General features: G+C 35.1%; 1 protein-coding gene across 1 annotated transcript in view; it reads right to left on the bottom strand.

Annotated features, from left to right (window-relative positions):
* Positions 1-21,027, bottom strand: part of TLCD4 (TLC domain containing 4) — a 59,638-nt gene that overhangs the window by 19,465 nt on the left and 19,146 nt on the right. Inside the window, exons 2-5 of the mRNA XM_060085578.1 lie at positions 18,879-19,044; positions 14,591-14,680; positions 12,793-12,851; positions 10,288-10,382 (exon numbers count right to left, since the gene is read on the bottom strand). Coding sequence (XP_059941561.1) covers positions 10,288-10,382; positions 12,793-12,851; positions 14,591-14,680; positions 18,879-19,033 — 399 coding nt within the window. The 5' untranslated portion in view covers positions 19,034-19,044. The remainder of the gene's footprint in view (positions 1-10,287; positions 10,383-12,792; positions 12,852-14,590; positions 14,681-18,878; positions 19,045-21,027) is intronic.

Here is a 21,027-nt window from a genome sequence, read left to right as displayed (position 1 = left end):
AACATTTTCAGAACCTGCTGAAGGCTTAGAGAGTGAACTTCCTTTACCCTCTTTCTTAGACAATTCTTTGAGGATATGCTGCAGCACAAGTCAGTAAACCAAGACAGATATGGGATGCAGGAAACAGTGACCCCAAACCAGGGGAGTAATGGCAGGAAGCCTGGGACATCAAGTAGCAGACCTAGAGAGCAGGAGAATGGAGAGCTCCAGGAGCAGGTATCTGGGGGAAAGACAACTGCAGAGATGGGATGCTATCCTCCAAGATATGGAACAACTCAAATATAAGACAAAGGCATATGTTACAAGAAAAAAAGGAAGGCAATTAGAAACTCGAAGCAAAAATTAGACAGGAAATGTAATCCTGGTTGTGCAGTGAACTATTTTAATACAGTCATAATAAACACTTTATTTTCTCTGTGTAGGATCAACTGGATATAAAGGAAAACAATATGATTATAGAATAAAAGGCAAATATTTTAAAATCTTGGTGATACAAGAGTACAAGTACAAATGACAGAAACTGGGAAGCACAGTGGGAGTGGCAGAAGTGGATGGAAGGACAGAAGCACAGCCATTTTCACTTTAAAGGATCAAGAGGTGCCACAAACCAGAAATAAAAGTGTTTAAAGTTTCCAAAGGAATGGAGAGAGAAAATCAAATTACTTTAACTACATGGGAAAAAAGAAGGGAAGGAAAATAGAGGTGTGAGTGTTAAATTCTTACCCATCATGGCAAGAAGATAATTAAGAGTGTCTAACATTGACAAATCAAGAGGTGGCTGGCAGTCACCTAAGTGACCACCATCAATTCCTTCCCTTCCTCATATCAAGAGGTGGTCTTACTTTCCTCCCCTTGAATCTGGGCTGCCTCAGTGACTCACTTGACCAGCAGAATGCAGTGGAAGTGAAGTTCTGGGTCTTCTGAAGCTAGGTCATAAGAAGCCATGCAACTTCCTCCTGGGTCTGTTGGAACACTCACTCTTGAGATGCTCTCTCTCTGAACACCATAGCCAGGCTGTGAGAAGCTCAAGCCACATGGAGGGGCCACATACAGGAGCTCTAGGCAACAAGCCTGCTGATGTCCAAGCAGGAAGCCAGCATCAACCACCAGCTACTTAAATGAGCCCCTTTCAACCCAGTTGACCCTTTAGATGATCCAGTCCCAACAGCTACCTAACAGCACCCACATGAGACCTCGTGCAAGGACCACCAAGCTTTCTTCCTTCTTCTTTTCTTTTTTTTTTTTTTAATATAATTAAGATCTCACGAGTCAATGGGTTTCACTGGCCAAAGTCAGTATTCTAACTGATGATCAAAATGTCACATTTTTAGCTAAAGTGAGAGCCATCATGTTGGTTCCTGTGTCTTTTCACCAAGACCCTATTAGTCTTTGATAGGTTCCTTGCTTTCTGACACAAGATTACCAGTTATTTTGTTGTATGCAATACTTCAATATGTAAAACAAATTTAAAATTTTTAGTTTTGATCCCATTTTTGTAATATATATTCATACCCAGAATGCTATTTTTTTACTTATGCATATATACAAGTAGGATACACTCCTAAATGTAAATGGTAATTAAGTAAATATAAAGTTATCTCTGGGTTGTGGGATTGGGACATTGTTTTTTCTTTTTAGCTTGTCAATATATTCTAATCTTCAAATAACAGTGAATGACCTAATTAATTTTTTCAAATACCCTCTGCTTGTACATTACTTATCATAGCTTTTTAACTTACAGTGTTGCTGTAAGGGCCCTTAACCACTGTTTTCCAAATGTATTCTTTTGTGGTTTTCTTTCTACCCTTCTGAAATTCTCCTCTGCCTCTTTTACAGGACCAACCTTCTTCTGGTCCCTGACCCTGATCGCCCTCCCCCCACAAGACACACCTTATTTCTAATGGCACATGGGCCCTTCTCCCCTGGAATAACCATGTATCACCACAAACCTCACAACATCTACAAGCATATTCCTGCCCAAACTCTTTCTCCCATTTCCTTCAGGGTCTCACATTTCTCTAGTGCCCTGGGTCACTTTGCCCTCTTCTTTCCCTTCCTTCTCTGAAATCCAAAATTAGTCACCATGACCTACTGACTACAAAATGGCTTTTAGTTTAGTTTCTTCCTCACTAATAAAACCACCAAAGCTAAGTTCTTCATAATCTGTCATCTACATTATTCCAATAACCTCCTCTAAGAGATCCTCTCCCACGCAGCTTTCTTTTTCCTATGTTATCACCACCAGATTTGTTTTTCTAATATGCCAACTGCATCAAGTTATCTTTTGGCCAAAGGTCCTACAACAATTCTGTGAAAAGTAAAACACAAGGCTGATGAGTTAGAATGTTCACTCCATCAGGCAACCCCATCTGACTCATCCAAACGTACAACCACCGCTGAGCCCACATGAATCCCATAGGCTGACAACTCAAGTCCTTCCTACCACCCATGAAGATCTGACCTCTTCTCCTCATGTTTTCCAACCTAGAAAGCCTTCCCTACTTTTTTCTGCTGACCTAAACATGCTTTTATCTTTTTTTTTGGAAGACTAAGTCTCATCTACCTCAAAAGCTTTCTCGGAAAATTTTAAAGAAACATAAATATAAATATAAATATATATATATATATATATATATATATATATATATATATATATATATATACACATATATATGAAAATTCCTGCACAATTTATATAAACTTCAAGAATATACATAAGTATTGTCAGTAGTTATCTCTGGAGACTCAGACATAGAAAATGTTATACTTACTAAGCCCTGTATGTCTACAAACTCGGAATTTTTTTATAAACGTGCATATTCAGACAAAAAAAATAATGGAAATTAACACATTCTTTCCATTTCCTAGATTGCTATAGCATTACAGAGTTGTCACTGGGTGATGTGTTACTTGAATTTTTAAAGATAGTTTCCCATAGTTAAATCTTGGAACCCACGGGACTGAATTAGGTAGCTATCATATTCTTATTCCTTACCTCTCCCCACCACCACCTCCTCAGTTCAAAACCACTGCGAGCCAGTGAACTATGCGTCAGTAGCCTGGCTTCCATAGTCTCTGATCCTGTACATCAATGACTCTCGACCTGTTTAATCCAGTTCACCCATGAGAGTCAGCATCACGTGTGGCACAGGCTTCCACAGGCACAGGTGGCCATTAGATAAGATTCAGGTTATGTATAATTCCTTGTTACCTTATCCTTACCCCACCAACAAAACCTACTAAAATACAAGTGAGATAGACACTAGTAAGAGGACAGGTTTAATTCAGCTCTAATAAATTATACATTTTGATACTTTACTGTTAGTAAATTATGGCAAAACTCACAACTGACTCTGGTCAATGTGGTGTTTCCACTTCTGCCATCTATCTTTAAGGAGCTTTGCCTATAGTAAAATTCATACTGGCCATGGCCTCTGCATGACTCTATGAGGGAAAACAAAATAAGATTTGTCTGATCTCTTCCAGAGCTTAAAAGAAAATTTTCCTTTCAGCCAGTGATTATGAAAATCTGGATTTTCTTATCACAGGACATTTAATTTTCTAACAGCCAAGAGTGGCTAGGGTCAGGAATTTAGAAGGTGAGGGAGAAAGATAAATAAAATTATTACGCACCTACTACTGCTAGCATGATACTAAATACCGTGCCACTATCAATGGCTTGGAGTGGGATGGGCACACTTTCCCACCACTAGGGCTATGTAATTGGTGTGAGGGAAGTTATGGGCACTGGGGTTTATATAAAAATGTGACTATGTTCTACTGTAGCAATTATGAGGTACTTTTTCTAGGCTATTTAGACTGACCCATAATCTTAGGACATTTCCACGGGAAACCCTTTCAGAGCACCATGAATCTAGAAATGAGATTTGGGAACAAAATCCACCCTATATTTAATTACTCTTTGCCTAACTTTAATCATTCAAGGTTTTTGATGATTTACTTATAAGACAGAGTTGAAGGTTTGAGCTAACACACAGGACCGGATTGGATTGCCCAATCTGGCTCGTGTGAAAAAGTGATCTTACCTAGAATTAAGCTTTGCTAATGACTACAAGGATAGAGGCTATCAGATAATTCAGAGGAAGTAGAGAGAGGTTTGGGACGTGAAGGGCAGTTGGCAAGCCAGGTCCTTCCTGTGTTGAACAAGCAGCACTGGCCCAGATGTGAAGGCTCTACTAGGTGAGGTTGACCAAGTTCCTCACATGCAGTGAGAGTTTATCTTATAAAACATCTCCATTTTATACCTCCAAAAACCTGCACAGACTACATGACATTCTCCAAAGAGCCAGGCCTCACAGAGCCTGGGTTCTCTTTACTATAGGGAATCCTTAGCCAGGAACAGGCTAAGAGCATTCCAGAGTTAAGACCTCTTTCTCCTAACAAATGTCGGTACATACCCTATTTACCCAAAGGTCCTGTCGACAAGGGGATTAGACCTGGGTCACTTGCCTTCTTTTCTTCCCCTCCCTTTCTCCCAAGGAAGTGAATGGATCTGCAGACCAGCTGCTTTCACCCCTTCCTCCCTGGGTTACTTAAGAATCAGTGACAAAACGTAGCTTATTCTTACTTGCCCATTGCCTAGCTCTCCAGTATTAGAACTAAATCCAATTATTTCATCAAAACAGTTGAATCACAGAATCTCAGACTTAGAACTTTAAAGACGATTTAGTATAAGCTCCGACCTAAAGCTTCTACTTATTATATCTATTTTTATATCTATCTGACTGAAGATATCTTATGGTAAAAAGAACCACTTTAAAAGGTTGTTGTTATAATCTTCTATTCGCTGGGAATGTCCCTTTTGTAAAACAGCAGTCTCCCCTACCTCTCTTTACCATCCCCATTGGTCCTAATTCCAATGTCTGAATTAAATCAGAGTTAGTCTACTTCCTCTTCCACTTAACAGTCCTTTCACATTTCCAAGGACATTTCAAAGCCATGTAGTTGTCCTACAACTTATCTTTTCTAAGCTGACCTCTCTGGGTCCTTCAGTTGTTTATCCCAGGGCAATAGCCACCTAATCTAATCTCCCCTCTACAGTTATCTGGCAGCTCAACCCAGAACATATGCAATTTTAGAGACTCCAGATGCTGTGGGTATGGTCTAACTAGGAAACTGTAATTTGTTTGAACTGGATACCGTACCTCCCCTAATAGAATAAACATTTAAAAACAGCTTTCTTTTTTAGCAGATGTGACATGCAATTAGTACAACTACAATTGTGGTCATCTGCCACTTCCCAGTCATTCCCCTCTTTTTATACATTGTCAAGTCCAAAACTTGACATTCATTACTATTCAGTTCCATCTATTTGTTTCAGATTATTCCAGCCTGCAACTTTAAAAAATGTAATACATCATCCAACATATTATTAGTTCCTCTTCCTAACCTTGCTTCAGTCAATTGATAAGCTTGCTTTTTTTTTTTTTTTTTTTTTTTTGGTATGCGGGCCTCTCACCGCTGTGGCCTCTCCCGTGGAGCACAGGCTCCGGACGCGCAGGCTCAGCGGCCATGGCTCACGGGCCCAGTCGCTCCGCGGCATGTGGGATCCTCCCGGACCGGGGCACGAACCCGTGTCCCCTGCATCGGCAGGCGGACTCTCAACCACCACGCCACCAGGGAAGCCCCAAGCATGCATATTTTAAACTTTATTTTATTGTGGTAAAACATACATAACACAAAATTTACCCTTTTAACCACTTTTTTTTTTTTTTTTTTTTTTCGGTATGCGGGCCTCTCACTGTTGTGGCCTCTCCCGTTGCGGGGCACAGGCTCCGGATGCGCAGGCTCAGCGGCCATGGCTCACGGGCCCAGCCTCTCCGCGGCATATGGGATCCTCCCAGACCGGGGCACGAACCCGTATCCCCTGCATCGGCAGGCGGACTCTCAACCACTGCGCCACCAGGGAGGCCCTTTTAACCACTTTTAAGTGTACAGTTCAGTGGCATTAAGTACATTCATGTTGTGCTGCTATCACCTATCCACCTCCAGAACTTCTTTATATTCCCAACTGAAACTCTTACCCACAAACAGTAACTTCCCAACACCCCCTTCATCCAGCCCCTATCTTATTTTCTGTCTCTAGGAATTTGACTACTTTAGTTACCTCATGTAAGAAGAATCATACGATAAGATTTCTTTTTAAAAAACCTAATTAAGAACAAAATATCGACTAGAGTGGACATGGCAATCCTCTTCATTGACATCTATTTTATCATCACACATCAAGTCCAATACATGAACTGTTTTCTTTCCTGGTTATTAAAGGGAAATAGGTTTCAAAAAATCAAGCCAGCTTAGAGAAAGAAAGGGACACAGCTCTGCTAAGGTAATCCCACTACGCATATCTGAGGAGATGCTCTGTGCCCATAAAAGAGCATGAAGCAGTAAACACAGAACCAGGAAGAAAGAGAAGAATTCCTCCTTACCGAAACTGAGGAAGGCCTTAGAGGAGGTTTGTTATGTTCGTGAAATATGGGAAATGCTCACATCAGGTATAACCAAAAACACACATACATATATGGAATATGTATGTATCTTTACATATACACACACATATAGAACACATATTTTATGAATAAAAAACTGAGCACTTAATATTTTTACGATGGCTAATCCCTCAGTTAGTAGTAAAAGTAATAAACTAACTGTATCATAGCACTTTTATATGGATTTGTGTAAGTGAACTATAGAAATACTAATAAAACAATTTCTAAGACTTACTTCTGCTAGTCTATCACTTATTACTGTATAAGAAAGCTGTCAATCTTTTATTTCAGTAGGAAAAAAGTTATCTAACATATTATACAACTTTTAAAAATATTTTTATTTGATTTAAATACTTAAGATGTCTTATTATATATAAATTTAGTGGGAAATAGAAATCACAAAGACCTTACTAGTGAATCTTGCTTTAGTGAGCTATATTAAGTACCTATTTTTAATACATACCTAGTCTACAGAAATGTTAATTTTTGAAATTTTGTTATCTTAAAATGTTGCTGTAACAGCCACTATAGTTACCTAAAATTTTTCTTTAAGGCTATCTTAATGGGAGAAAAAAAGGAAATACATTATTTAAGTGTAACTGAGAACATGCAACACTATTTAACTCACCTTAAAACAGCTTTTCTTTTTTAACACTGTTAATGATAAAATGTTAGTGAGTCATGGCATTTGTTTCACAGCACTGTGGAAATTTTTGTTTAGACTAAACATAAGACCAGTATTTTTCTACTTCTTGTCTCCTGACGTAAATTACAACTTTACCTTATCTTACATAACGAATCTCATTTTTCAGTACCACTTCATATACAATTGCTTGCAAAATGTTTTTAAAACACAGATAACTGGGGTAAAATATTAAACAAAAATCAAAAATCTTCACCTTCAAAGTATCACACCTAATACTAATACCCTTAAATAAGTGTAACAAGAGGCATTTGAAACCAAATTTTCTTCTTAAATTGCAGCAGAATGGTTTAATGATTAGATCCTAGGGTAATGGAAAGATGCAGAAGAGTTGGTAAAGTACGCAGAGACTCAGTGATTTTCTTGTCAAGTTTAAAAGTTTTCCAAATATACTATAACTCAGTATCTAAAGATGTGGTTTGATTGGGGAGAGGAGGTGATTCACAAGGCATACAGGAGAAAACTAACGTTATCCAAGAAGTCAGAAAGGGAGAACAAAAGAGGATGGTTTATCCCTAAACATAGGACATTAAAGCCTAAATGTGTCACTTCCTTTATGATAAGAGATTAACCTGTCATATTTTCCCTGATAATGAGTATCCTGCCCAAGGGATGAAAGCTGAATATCAAGAAAAAAGCTGTAGGATTTTTACCTTTCTATGTAGGCAGAAGAGAAGATTTCTTAAGCTCTAAATTATTCCATGAGATAATTTTAAAACTCCAGTAAATATATTAGAGAGAGGATCAAGACATTATATAACCTATTTACAACCTACAATACCCTAAGTTCAAAAGACTCTTACTTAAAAAAAAAAAAAAAAAGGCTCTTACTTTTGTTATGTCAGATAAGGTAAAGTTGTTATTTACATTCAACTATTCAGTAGGGCGTACATTTAAAACCTACAGGTAATTAGCCTCTATTCTTCACTTTAAGTTTTAATTAGTTCCAGTTAGAAAATCTTTTAAGAAAAAAAGCTTACTACAAACAGCTTAAATAGTTGCAGAAGTATCAAGTCGAAGTGCTTTCCAAATGCCAGTTCTCATTGCATAAGGGATAAGAATTTCATAAAAGTTTATACAAAATAATAATAGTAGTAGTACTTGTTGTTGGTATTCTGTTAGCCTTACTTAAAATGCACAAAGTAACCTGGGAATTCATTGCATGGGAAAAAATTTTCTTATATTCAAATAGTAAATGTAAGATCTATAAATGACATAGGATCTCTATATCTATAAATATTTATTTCATCAATTTTGTTTCTATTTTGTTTCCCTATGAAGAGATTCACTTTAATTAGATAATTTTCTTTCATACCATTTATTTCATACAATAGAACACAGGAAGACATATCAAAAAAGCAACCATCTCTTGAAAAAATTGCAGTTGATTTTCTTATCAACTTTACTAAATAAGGCAACAGTTAATTTCTTTTTTAAAAATCCAGCATTCACTTCACTAACATTTTATAAAGGCATAAAAATCCAAAGAGAAAACAGTATTCCTCCCATATAATGAAATATTCAACTTGCCATTCCATGTACAGCAGCCATTTGCCAAGCCTGTGACTTCAGTGGCCGAGAGAGAACAGCAGTTCATACTAGTCACATTTACAAATGCATGAAAATGACCTGTTATCTTTCACCAGCTTATATTCTTTTCATAGGACAGTGATTATTTGTGACTCATGTTTAGAGACCATACTCCTAACCTGAAGTAGGGTATTAAACTCACACGAGTACCCACACACATTCTTCCCTGAGTCAACCAATATTTTGTTAGTCAGTTTCCACGTCTTTTTAGCAAAAGTGTTCAGGAAACAAAGTGCATGTATTGCAACTATCTAAGACCTGTAAAAGGTAGAAGTCTATATGTTATAACTACCTATATTAAAATCTAAAAAGGAAGACAAGGAAATAAACAGTAGGAAATGCCAGTAAAAATAGCCTATTGCTTCAGAAGAATAAAGTGATTATGGATACCTACTGGGATCCTATAAATACCTACTTATTTATAACATTAAAACCAGCATAGTTTTTAAAACATTTACATTAATTATTTAAACTTATAACCTTAAATGGGTGATATAAAGAGATGCTTTGATGTATCTTATTCTTGCAGAAATAATGTAATCTGATGTCTTATTCACCAGCTATCTTTGTGTGGGGCAATATAAAGAAAAATAGAAGAATATTATTAATACACATTTGTATGAGTTTTTTAAAAGCCCTCAAAATCATCACAAATGTCCAGTAATATACAGATTTTAGTAATACCAAACAAGAAAAAAAAAAAAGCCAGTGGTTACATTTATGTTTTAAAACAGGAAAAACATGGAATGGTATACCACATGTATTACATAAAATTTATACTATTCAAGTTTACATACGTCTATTATTTCCCAGTATCTATCTTGGGTTTGGTGGTATATCTAGGTTGAAAAATAATTGATTGAGGAGAAACCTAACAAAGATGCAAGGGATATAAAATTGCTAATTTACAAATGTATAATGTAGAAAAATAATGTTAGAAATAAACATTAATATGCACTAGTGCCCCAGATTTGCTGGATCCTCTAATAGCTCAGTTTGGAAGTTCTGATGAAGCCTCTGAACAAGGCTCCCCCTCCCCCTCCCCCTCCCCTCCTGCTCTAGCATACTTAAGTGTAACTATGCATGTACGTGGAACTGTACATGAAATTAAACAGAAAAGAAATACTTCAGCTGGTTATACAGGAATCTATACCTAGCTCCGGCTGTTAAAACATACATGCACCTAGAAAGACAGACAAATATCAGTAGCCACATGATCCTAAAGATTTTGAGTGAGCATTCAGGAAATTGGGGTCATCTGACTTTCTCAAAGTCTGTGAATCCAAACAGACACATTAATACAAACGTGTATGTAAAGCTATTATTTTTGTTAATACACAGGATAATATCACAAGAGTGATTCCTGAATGCATTTGGGGTTGATCTTTATAAATTAAGAATTGTATGTTTAGATTTATCTTCACCCTTGAGTCATTACTCCCAATCTTGTCTGCTTGTCAGACCACTGTAAATCCTGGCACTCACCAGTACAAAGTAGTATGCATACAGCGCTGTACAATGGTGAATTATAAAATACTTGTCACCAATCACTTTCCAATACCAAATGAGAATCAACAAATCTGTAACAAGGAAAAATAAGATATTACACAGGAAGAAAGCTTCATTGTTTTTCAAGTGTATTTAACTTTCTCCTGACATCACATCACAGTCCACTCTGAGCCCACAGCACTCATCTCGTACATCAGGAGTTCAACTACCCCTTTTACCACGAAGTATGTGCTTCCAGATAACTGTCTCCCCTAAACTACTGGGACTTCTCTAGGAAGAGGACCAAGTGTGGGCATCCAGCACAGTGCAAGGCGTATAGCTATGTAATGTAACGTATTTGTTGAAAGTATAAACGAATTAACTTGTTACAAGGGTTAAATAAAATGAAAATATTACAGAATAAAAATAATTTTAAAATAAGACTAAATTACTGATTTTTGTCACTATAATAACTCAAACGGATAAGACGATCTCAGAAAAGGTATAAAACGACCAACTCGTTTATAACACAAATTCAGCAAAAAATTTAAAAGTTAACAAAGAATGTGGTTAAATATTAATTCAAAATAGCAAAAAAAACCCTCCAAAACACAAAGAACTATAACTATTAAAAAGATATCTTAAAAAAGAGCTCAAGGCATCAATTTTTCTTTAAATTCTAAATCAATACCACAATTCAGAAAATTGTTTCATTTAATAAAACAGAAACATCTCAAACTGTGAACACAAGTGTTTTCTTTACCAAATGGTTAAACATGAAATTTAAACCTGGAAACAAATGGCTATCATGGATGGAAACCAGAGGATGATTCAGGTTTTGTGGGTTTGGAGCTTATAGCATGAGGAGCTTCTTTTATAAAAAATAAAAATTACGAATATAAAATTAGATGTGAATATATATAAAGGTAAAATAAATCATCACATTATAAATTTTAAGGAGAGGGAAAAATACCACAAATGTGGAAATCAAGAAAATTTAAAACTATTAGTAATTAACTGCCTGATATGCTTCTCTAGATACATTTTTCCTATATTTGGCTATATATTCTTTGGTCACCAATTTATATGATAATGATCTTATAATATTTTCTATAGAGAGAATAAAAGAATTCACCTTTCATTCAGCTTGGTTTAGAAAGTTTGTTTCAGTTCATAACTTATTTTTAAGTGTTTTGAATTATTACCTTATTTGAGAAAATCTTTATCAAGTTTCTTTTGTACAAGATTTCCTGGGTAGTAACTACTCTCTGAATTGATACTCATTAACCAGTGTATGAGGCATATTATAAATTTTGCGTTAACCTTGTCAATGACAGCATTTTGTGCCAAAGAGCAAATTTTTTCCCAATATGTCCACAAGATTCACTCTTCTTTTAATTGGGCCGTTGAATAATCCAATAGCCTATTCATTATTTCTATCCCAAATGTATTTTTTCCTCTTAATAAATTACTGTGTTTTGGTTTAATCTAATTTTTTTTTTTACAATTCACTTCTTTTTTTTTTTTTTTTTGTGGTATGCGGGCCTCTCACTGTTGTGGCCTCTCCCGTTGCGGAGCACAGGCTCCGGATGCGCAGGCTCAGCGGCCATGGCTCACGGGCCCAGCCGCTCCGCGGCATATGGGATCCTCCCGGACCGGGGCACGAACCCGTATCCCCTGCATCGGCAGGCGGACTCTCAACCACTGCGCCACCAGGGAGGCCCTACAATTCACTCCTTGATGGCAGAAAATTTTCTACCAAGTTCATCACTCATCTTTATCACTTTTGTTTCATAGTCCATTATTTTTACTTGGATTTTCTTTCAGCTGTTTATTAAATTTGAAAATTACAAAATAGGGTTCCCTGCATAAATGTCCAAATCAGAGATCTCTTATTTCTCTCTTGTTTTATTGAGACAGTCCAAAATGTCTTTTCAAAGAGCAGTTTAAATGGCATATTCTCAACTTAACTTCCCCTCTGTCTCATTGTGTAAAAGGTTATTCCAACCTCATCCAACATGAGAGAAAATATGACAGAGGGAAATGTGAAGTAGAAAGAGTCCATGATCTTAACTGATTATGACTAAAATACCTTACTTTTGCAAACCTTACCAAAACAATACAAAACCATGACCATGGGAGCACATTTCAAGGGCCCTTGCAAGTGAGGACCCTGAGGCTTAAACTTCCTTAGCGTCATGGTAATTGCACCTGAGCGACTCTTTAGTCCAAAAAGGAACCATCACTAGTAAAAAAAAAAAAAAAAAAACATCCAGGCCTAACTGAGGCCCCACTCTGCAGCTCTGATCTTTGAGAACCAGAGAGCCAACATGAAAAATGTTTCATGTTCTACCATTACAGCAGATATTTTTTCCCCTCAGTATGGATCCTAAAAGTTGCTTCTTAAATAAATAAACCAAAAGCATAGACTATGTATATATTCTTTGCATAATTCCATAAGTAGTCTAAAAAGAAACAGACAGTGAACAACATATCACATACCAGAAATGAGGTAGCCTGAAGCAATAGCAATATTCACTTTCACAAGAGATGGATCACCCCTATAAATATTAAAAAACAGGTTCCTTTTTTTAGCACATGGTTATAGATGACAGCTACTTTTTTTTCTATTGAGATTTAAATATAATTTAAATGTTCTCTATAGGCGCTCAAATGGTAACTTGTCATTTGCACAAGGTACTGTGTTAGCTGTAATGCTTCTGACTGCAATAATCATAATTGCTTATACTTATTAGCCCAAAGTTTTATGAAAATAATATTACCAAAAGACATTTTCTAAGTGTGTTCTCATATGATTTGTTTGTGAAAGGACTCAAATGGAATTCCAGACGCTGGTTGTTGTTGTTTTGATTCCTTATTCTGAATCAGAGACTCAGCCTCAAGAAATAATCTAGGCTGCCCCTGATTTAGAGGCACTATACTGTTATCCTCACTTTACTGAGGACTGGAGAGATTTGCCTATTATCACAAGTTAGAAAATGATCGGAACAGAACAATTTAATCCTGCTGTTTCGACCCTTACACATATCAAGATCCTACACTTTTGCCCTGTTCATGCTCTTGGCTCCAAGAAACAAATACAAATTATCAGTCCTTTATCTGACTTTTAATGTGAACTACTGGTAAAATGAACATAAAATAAAACTGACAACAGGTAAACTACAAGTGGAAATATTTAGTAGAAGTCATGTTTTCTTTACAAATTTTGATCTGTAAATATGATCCAGGAAAATTGGACCTGGAATAAATTATGGTATCTAAGAAAATGTTAAAATATCAAAAAGTATAATAGGTAAAAGTTCGATAAGGACAAATTGGTCAACGAATCAAATCTTTGTTATAAAACTTACTTCCCAAAACAACTGGTTCTGTTGACAATCATGTGGGTAAAATAAAAATATGAAAAAAAAGTAGTAATTGTTTAGGTAGAGCACATTAAAACCTGGTCAAGGAATGAAATTCACTAAATTAATTCACTTTGAAAAATACCTTCTCAGTGAAAATGTATGAATACTGGTATAACTCTGACCAGCATAATTCCATATTTATGAATAAAAAACAACATCATTGCAGTCAAATAGAGATGGTCAAAAGACCTGGTCAAATTGCCCCACATCCCTCAGAACCCACATCTATCACATCCTTGTGCAGTGCTTTTTCAAAACACTCCCAATCCCTCAAACTAAACTGAACTAAGTCTTCTCATATAATGTCAGGAAGTACAGTTTGTAAAACTTCTGCCATTGGAATGACATTTAAATTCTTCAAAAAGAATCATCTTACAAATTGTCGTGTTATGGCTAAACATAATTATTATTCGTGCTTCAAATCATCTCATGTGGTACTAAATTCCTCGTACATGGACATCTATAATTCTCATTTTCCTATCTTTGATATCAAATGATGGGTCAAACATAAATTTAAAGACTAAGTCTATCCTATCTATCTGACTATCCTATCTCAATAATAACTCACTTTTGCTCAGAAGTGTTTACAATAACTTAGTGACTCACTAACACGGTATAAACGTTTACATAATCATCATATTCTCCCTGTTTCGGATAATAATTGCAATACTAATGCAAAATGGCCCTCATTATTTGTATTAAATCTAAAATAAATCATTCTAATGCACCTTGCTGAAATATGTCTGAACACAGCATTTTAAAAAACAATACACCATCAATATGTTTTCTGTTTTAAAGTAAAGAGATGTTCTTATTAATAATTAAAATCAAAACATAAATCAAATTGACTATATTGGAAAGAAACAGCTTACCAAAGTGGATCAGCAATAGTAGCCTCATCAAACAAGAAAATGTACAAGCCAATAACCCCAACCACCAAAGAATGACACGTAGACACTACCCTGCAATGAGATGAAATAGACACAAAGATTTTAGAATCTGTGCAATAAATTTTAACTAATTCTGGCAAGACATTTAACACTCTGAAGAAGTTAAATCTGGAAGCATTTAAATATAGGATTGGAGTACATCTGAGAATATAATACAAAATTGCTATTTAGAAATCCAAGGGCCACAACTTTACTTTGGAATCAATAACAAGAAAGATGCCCAGGTCTACAATTTCCTGCTAGACAACTGATGAATCACTTATTGATTAAAGGGTCTAAAGCAGAAGCATATCTGATGAACCAGTTGACAGAGTTTTGTGTAAACAGATGACATTTGGTAAGCACACTACCCTGCACCCTGCTCCATCCCCAGCAGCATCACTGAGGGATTAGTTCCTGCTCCAATCAGTTAGGAATGACTTCCAAATCTACTAGCCTTAACGAACTCTATATCCATGGATCAGAATTGGAATGGATCATGAAATGAAAATGTATTCCCTTGGAAATTTCAGGTTTTTTGTTTGTTTGTTTGTTTGTTTTGAGGTACGCGGGCCTCTCACTGTTGTGGCCTCTCCGGCTCTGGAGCACAGGCTCCGGACGTGCAGGCTCAGCGGCCATGGCTCACGGGCCCAGCCGCTCCGCGGAATGTGAGATCTTCCCGGACCGGGGCACGAACCCGTGTCCCTTGCATCGGCAGGCGGACTCTCAACCACTGCACCACCAGGGAAGCCCTGGAAATTTCAGTTTTAATACACACATTATTGTACTTGATTCTTGTAACAAATCTGTGAGAAAGCTAAGGTGGCTATTATTAGTGTCTCATCATTATTATGAAATCACTTCTAAATAGAAAAATGGAGGACCATGAATTTATTCAGAAAAAATCTGTTTTTAAAAGAAATGCCCAAGTGAAACAAAATGTTCACATGATCTACGTAGCATTTTCTTTATAGAAGGAATAACTTTTAGTTGAAAAACATCAGTTTCTATGAACATATCTTGCTAAAAATTTAATGACTTAACCAATATGCAAGTTCTATGATATCCTACTTAAAGAACTGTATACAGGATACTATATGCTTACTCACATAATGAAAAAGTTTATGAGTAATGAAGTTTCTCTTCTCTTCATTAGAATAAAGGATGAGAGGAATAGCAAAGTTTTCTCTTTAGAAATTAATTGGTATGCAATGAATCTCTCTAAAATATGACCCAAATCTTTAAAAGTGAAATATATCAACCAATACAAAGTTTGATATTTAAAAATCTCATTGTAACTTGAAAAATCAATATACCTGATCTAATATATGATGTGGTCCTAAGTAAACATATCAAATTAAATCAAATCATATTTTAAATGCTCAAAGAGTCTCACTAATTTAAAGGCACTGAGTCCTTTGTAATACCAAAATACATTTTGAAGTGTGATAATTAGCGCAATTAACCTGGTTTACAAGTCTGGAATTTTCACGCCAAGCACACCTGTGTTCCATTTGAACATAGCAAGATAAAAATGTAAGTTCCTTGATCTCAAATAAAACAGGCCATCTAAATAATCAGACAAACAGCTTTCTGTTGCCATTCAAAAATTCTGTTAAAGGAAAAAGCATAACCTTTTACTAACCTGTTGGCTTAGTAACCTTCTATCAAAAAGTTTCCTTTTGAAAAAAATCTGAATTTTTGTTCTTGATACTCAGGCCTCAAATTCCCTACTCTGTTGAGATGTTATATGGTAAAAGGGAAGAATTACAAGCCTTCAGCTGATGGAAATGGCATATAATTCACAAGAGAAAAGTTACATGTTACTTGGATCAAATAGCTCCCACTATAATGAACAGGAGAAACAAACACACTGTGCTTACATGCTATTCTGTATTAAAAGTCTATACGTTCAGAAACTTTTGTTAGTAAAAATTTCATATTTCACTCTTTAAAATCAGATTCCTGGCAAAGCAAAATGTAGATTCCTCAGGGTCTTAAGAAAAACACCAAGATAAAATATTTCAATTTTGTTTAAAGAAGGTTAAAAAGGAATATTTGTGGGTTTCTTTTTTTTTAAGGAAGTAATGACAATTTTAGAATAGCACTTTAAAATTACTGATGTAATCACTCGCAAGTAGTATGAGTATTACCAACAGAAATTACATAGCTCAATCAGACAAAAGAGTTATATCTTGAAGAAACAGATTTAAAAATTAGGAATATTTCAGCACAACAGGACTTTCCATGCCATAGGAAAGCAAGTGGAAATAAAAAATTTATTTAATTATATAATACTAATAACATCTATAAGTATGTATGTTTGCAGGAAAAGTAACAATTAAGTATAAGATTTTCTCACTTATAATTAACTCAACTGTTACTCTCAGGTGTGAATTTTCTGGAGAGCTTTTCTGCCTTCTGTCCTTTTACTACTAGATGATTTGGGCCACTCATCGTTCAGAGACTCTTTCCTGATTACTAGAGAGAATTATGTGGGTTGCGTTGATCTGTTTTAAGACTGGAATCTGGATTTCAAGACATATATGTGTAGTCAAAAAGCAGCCAACTGTTTTTCCTTCTTTGCACTCTCCACCTCATAGTTTAAGTCCCATGTAAACCAAGCTGGAATGGGAAACAGGAGTAAATTTAAGAGAGAATAGCATAGCATAATAGTATTTGAATAGCGTAATGAATCATATAATCCCAGACTCCTTTTTCAAATGGGAACTCAGTTTCCCAAATGGTGATTCCATGTCTCATAGAATGGCAGTGATAATAAGACTGAATAATGCAAAGTATTTCTTAATTGCATCATTTCATTTCATTTCATTTTTACCTTTGCTTCAATCTATCTGTACCCTCCCTGTTTCTTTGGCTTACGGCTCACCAAGATTCAAATGCCTTTATCTACCTTAACCATGTTGAAATGGAAATAGTTCAAAATTTAGCCACAGAAAATGTTATGTCCCCCTCCATATCCCTCTCCTTCTCTTTCGCAACTATTCTATCTTTACGTTAGAAATGGTTTTACAAAATAATGGTTAGTATCTTTTGTATCCCACATTTGAACGATACTTTTGTGCTATTATTTAGACAAAAGAATCATATCTCTTATTTTTCAAAAATATGTGGAGAAATAATTCTCACTTTTGGGGAGAAGAGCTATATATAACATGTATGAACCAGACAAATCAGTGTAAGGTGCGGAAGAAAACAACTAGTCTTCTTCACAGTCTGAGTTATAAAAGTGAATGCCTGTAAAACAATTTGGCTCAAACAGATAGGGCATTTCAGGTCACATATGACCATTCTCAAATAAATAGACTTTGGCAGAAGTTTTTAATTCTAAAAGGAAATTTCAATGAAAAAATAATTATAGCAATTTTGGAGGTCTGCTGAGTTCATTTTATAGTTAGCATTAACTTCAACAATAAACAGTATCCCATAGCTGCTCTAATTCACTGAGGTTTGCAAATGCACAGAGGTGTTTGGGCATCTGAAATGCTCTAAAGCAAGTGAAGCAGTCATCAGAGTCCGTCTGTGTTTGAAACCTTGTGAGAGATTAATGAGTTGCACATACACAAAAAATTAGCAAACCAAGTAATTAAAACTCTGGCAGGTTTCTATATCCTTAGATGTCTTATTCGTTTTCCATTTACTTTTTTGTTTAAAAGATCTAAAAAGCAATTTTTACTTTAGAATTACATAACAAAAGAACAGATTCTGGAGGGCTATGAATTAAAATGAAAAGTTCATTAAAAGAGAGACAGATGTGCTAACTGTGCACCAGGTTCTTTGGTGTGTAGTGTTTAACTGTCCTAGGTTGGGCTAAGCCAGCCTGATACTATATATAGGCTACTCACAGCCCCAACTAATGTTACTTCTGTTACCATTTCCAAAGAACATGTGTTTGTTATCATAAATATTTCACAGGAGAATGCAAAACAGTGCCTTCCACCACAATCCACCAGAGTCTACTTAACACTTCCCTAGACAGTTAAATAAATTTTTCCTAACATCTTTCAGAATAAGAATTGAAAATTTTTTCTTGTATGAGATCTATCAACTTGTCTTTCCTTTTATTCCTAATGTCAAATAAAAAAATTTGACCTAAGATTTTGTTAGATCCTAAATGAAAAGGACTTTTTGGAAATATTTTAAATGCATAATTTTATTTCATAAGACTAGGTTTTTTTTAATCAGTCATTTACATTTTCGTATGCTTTACCTTGAGTTCCATTCAATCTTCTTTTCGAAGTTGAGATTATTAAAACCTGGAGAAACTTTTGCTGAAAACCAATAACTTACAAAGTGGAAAAGAAGCTGAAAGGTGAAAAAGCTGGTAAAACCAGCGCTGATGACCAATATGGTGTTGGTATCCATATTTCTTCAACCTGTTAAGAGAAATGTTGGCTATAAAATCCTTTAAATTGCTCATAATACACCTAAATTAATTTTTAATTTTAAAAGAGTATGTGGTTGTATTTTTAGTGATTTATTTTAATTTAGCACAAATGTAAGAATACAAGGAAACTATATGAATTTTAAGCCTTTACCAGCTATTTGTCATGTATCTTATATTTGTACTTAAAATAAAAGAGGGGAAGATCTATTATCTTAAAGGTTTCAATATGATAAATGTCAGGAGACAAATTTAACATCATGATACTCAAAATTACCTAAGTCTAGAGTTTACCATTAAGAGGGGATTTCAAGTACTATAACTGAAGGTATTCTTTTAGTAATATTTTTAATTAAACTAAGGACAAATCACCTGATTTCTCTATGCCTCAATTTTCTCATCTATAAAATAAGAAAGTTGGTTAGATAATTTCTAAGAAACAATTAAGCCAAAATAAGAATAGAACTAACATTATCTGCTATAGCAAAACAAAAACCAATTATATAAGAAAAAAATAATTGTACAGTGTGACAAACATTTAAAGTTTAAGAAGAATAATACTATCTTGGAAAATAATCATACCACTGTTACTGCTTAAGTTAGTATTTAACTTTTAAAAAAATATTTTGTAATCACACATATCCTTGAACCAAAAATCCTCCATGGCTTTTTATCTCTAAAAAGAAAACATTTTTATAAAAGAGCTCCAAGTTTTAAGGATAGAGTTAGCGCAAAGAATGGTAATATGCATATATACACATTCAAAGTATGTTTTCTATCTCATTGAGCTAAACTTTATCTGGCTCCTAAAAATCTTAGGAACATTCAGACCAAAAAAAAAAAAAAAAAAGACACTGAAGCATTTGCTCATATCCAGCAAATACAGCATTTCTACGGCTCCATCTTTGATAGAGCTGACCCTCAAATGAAAAGGAAATGAATCAATACATATTTCCAGCTGCCTAATGTGAAGAAATAAAGTCACCTACTGAAGTCAATTCACTAGAGAAAAACCACATCATTGACTGCACTAGCAATAACCCCACTTCATTCCCTTCCAACCAGGATATCATAATAAGAATCAGTCTCCCACAGGGCCTCTTCTGACAGAATTCATGTGTCTGTAATGAATTCTTTCCTCATTCTTTTTTTCTGGTGTGTGTGCACAGTAAAAATATTGATATCACAATTCTTCTCTGTGAGATTCCATTAACTTTATTGCTCATTTAATTGTTTTTAATTCAACATCTGTTTATTGGGCATTACAAAATTTAATTTTAACCTATCTTGGTCTTTTAACCTAGGTTTAATATTAACAAAATAATACATAAAAGTAAGTTTTATACATAAATTAAACATCACTGTAATTTGCTAAGTGAGATGTAAAAAGGAAAATGTTTTTCTAAGATGAAGCAAATAAGGATCTGCATGTCAGGTGGGCAGCTAAACAAAGACAATGAAACCAGTAACCAGTAGTGAGTGGAGAATCTAATCTTAACTGTGAGGATGATTTGTCCTGGAGGGTTCTGTGTGTTTCCTGGAGGTTATGGAGGGTGGCTAGGCAAGAGCTGCTTATTTACCTCAGTTAAAATTCAATGTATACAATGAGTATTTATTTCATGAATGTTTGCTAAAAGTTATGTTATAAAACATAGTATGTGTCATGCAACATTATCCATTTTATGAATTGTTAATTTAAGCAATACATTAAAAAATCAAACAATTCACTATTAAATTCCTCATTCCTAAAAAAATTTAGTTTTTATTAAGTCTTTGTTATACTGGGTATCTTATATTTTCAACAGACTTGCAGTTAACTAGAGTTTGGGGGGTACATGTGGAGAATCTCCCTTTGCAAAAATGTTCCATTTAAAACTAAAAAGCTCCACATACTCAAGTTATGGCTTCCATTAAAGGCTCAACAGACAGAAGCTAATTAAATTGTTCTACTCCCACCTTTGCTTCTTATTAAACA

The sequence above is a fragment of the Mesoplodon densirostris genome, chromosome 2 (genome assembly GCF_025265405.1).
Source record: "Mesoplodon densirostris isolate mMesDen1 chromosome 2, mMesDen1 primary haplotype, whole genome shotgun sequence".
In the NCBI taxonomy this organism is placed as follows: Eukaryota; Metazoa; Chordata; class Mammalia; order Artiodactyla; family Ziphiidae; genus Mesoplodon; species Mesoplodon densirostris.
This window is presented reverse-complemented; position numbering and strand designations above follow the sequence as displayed.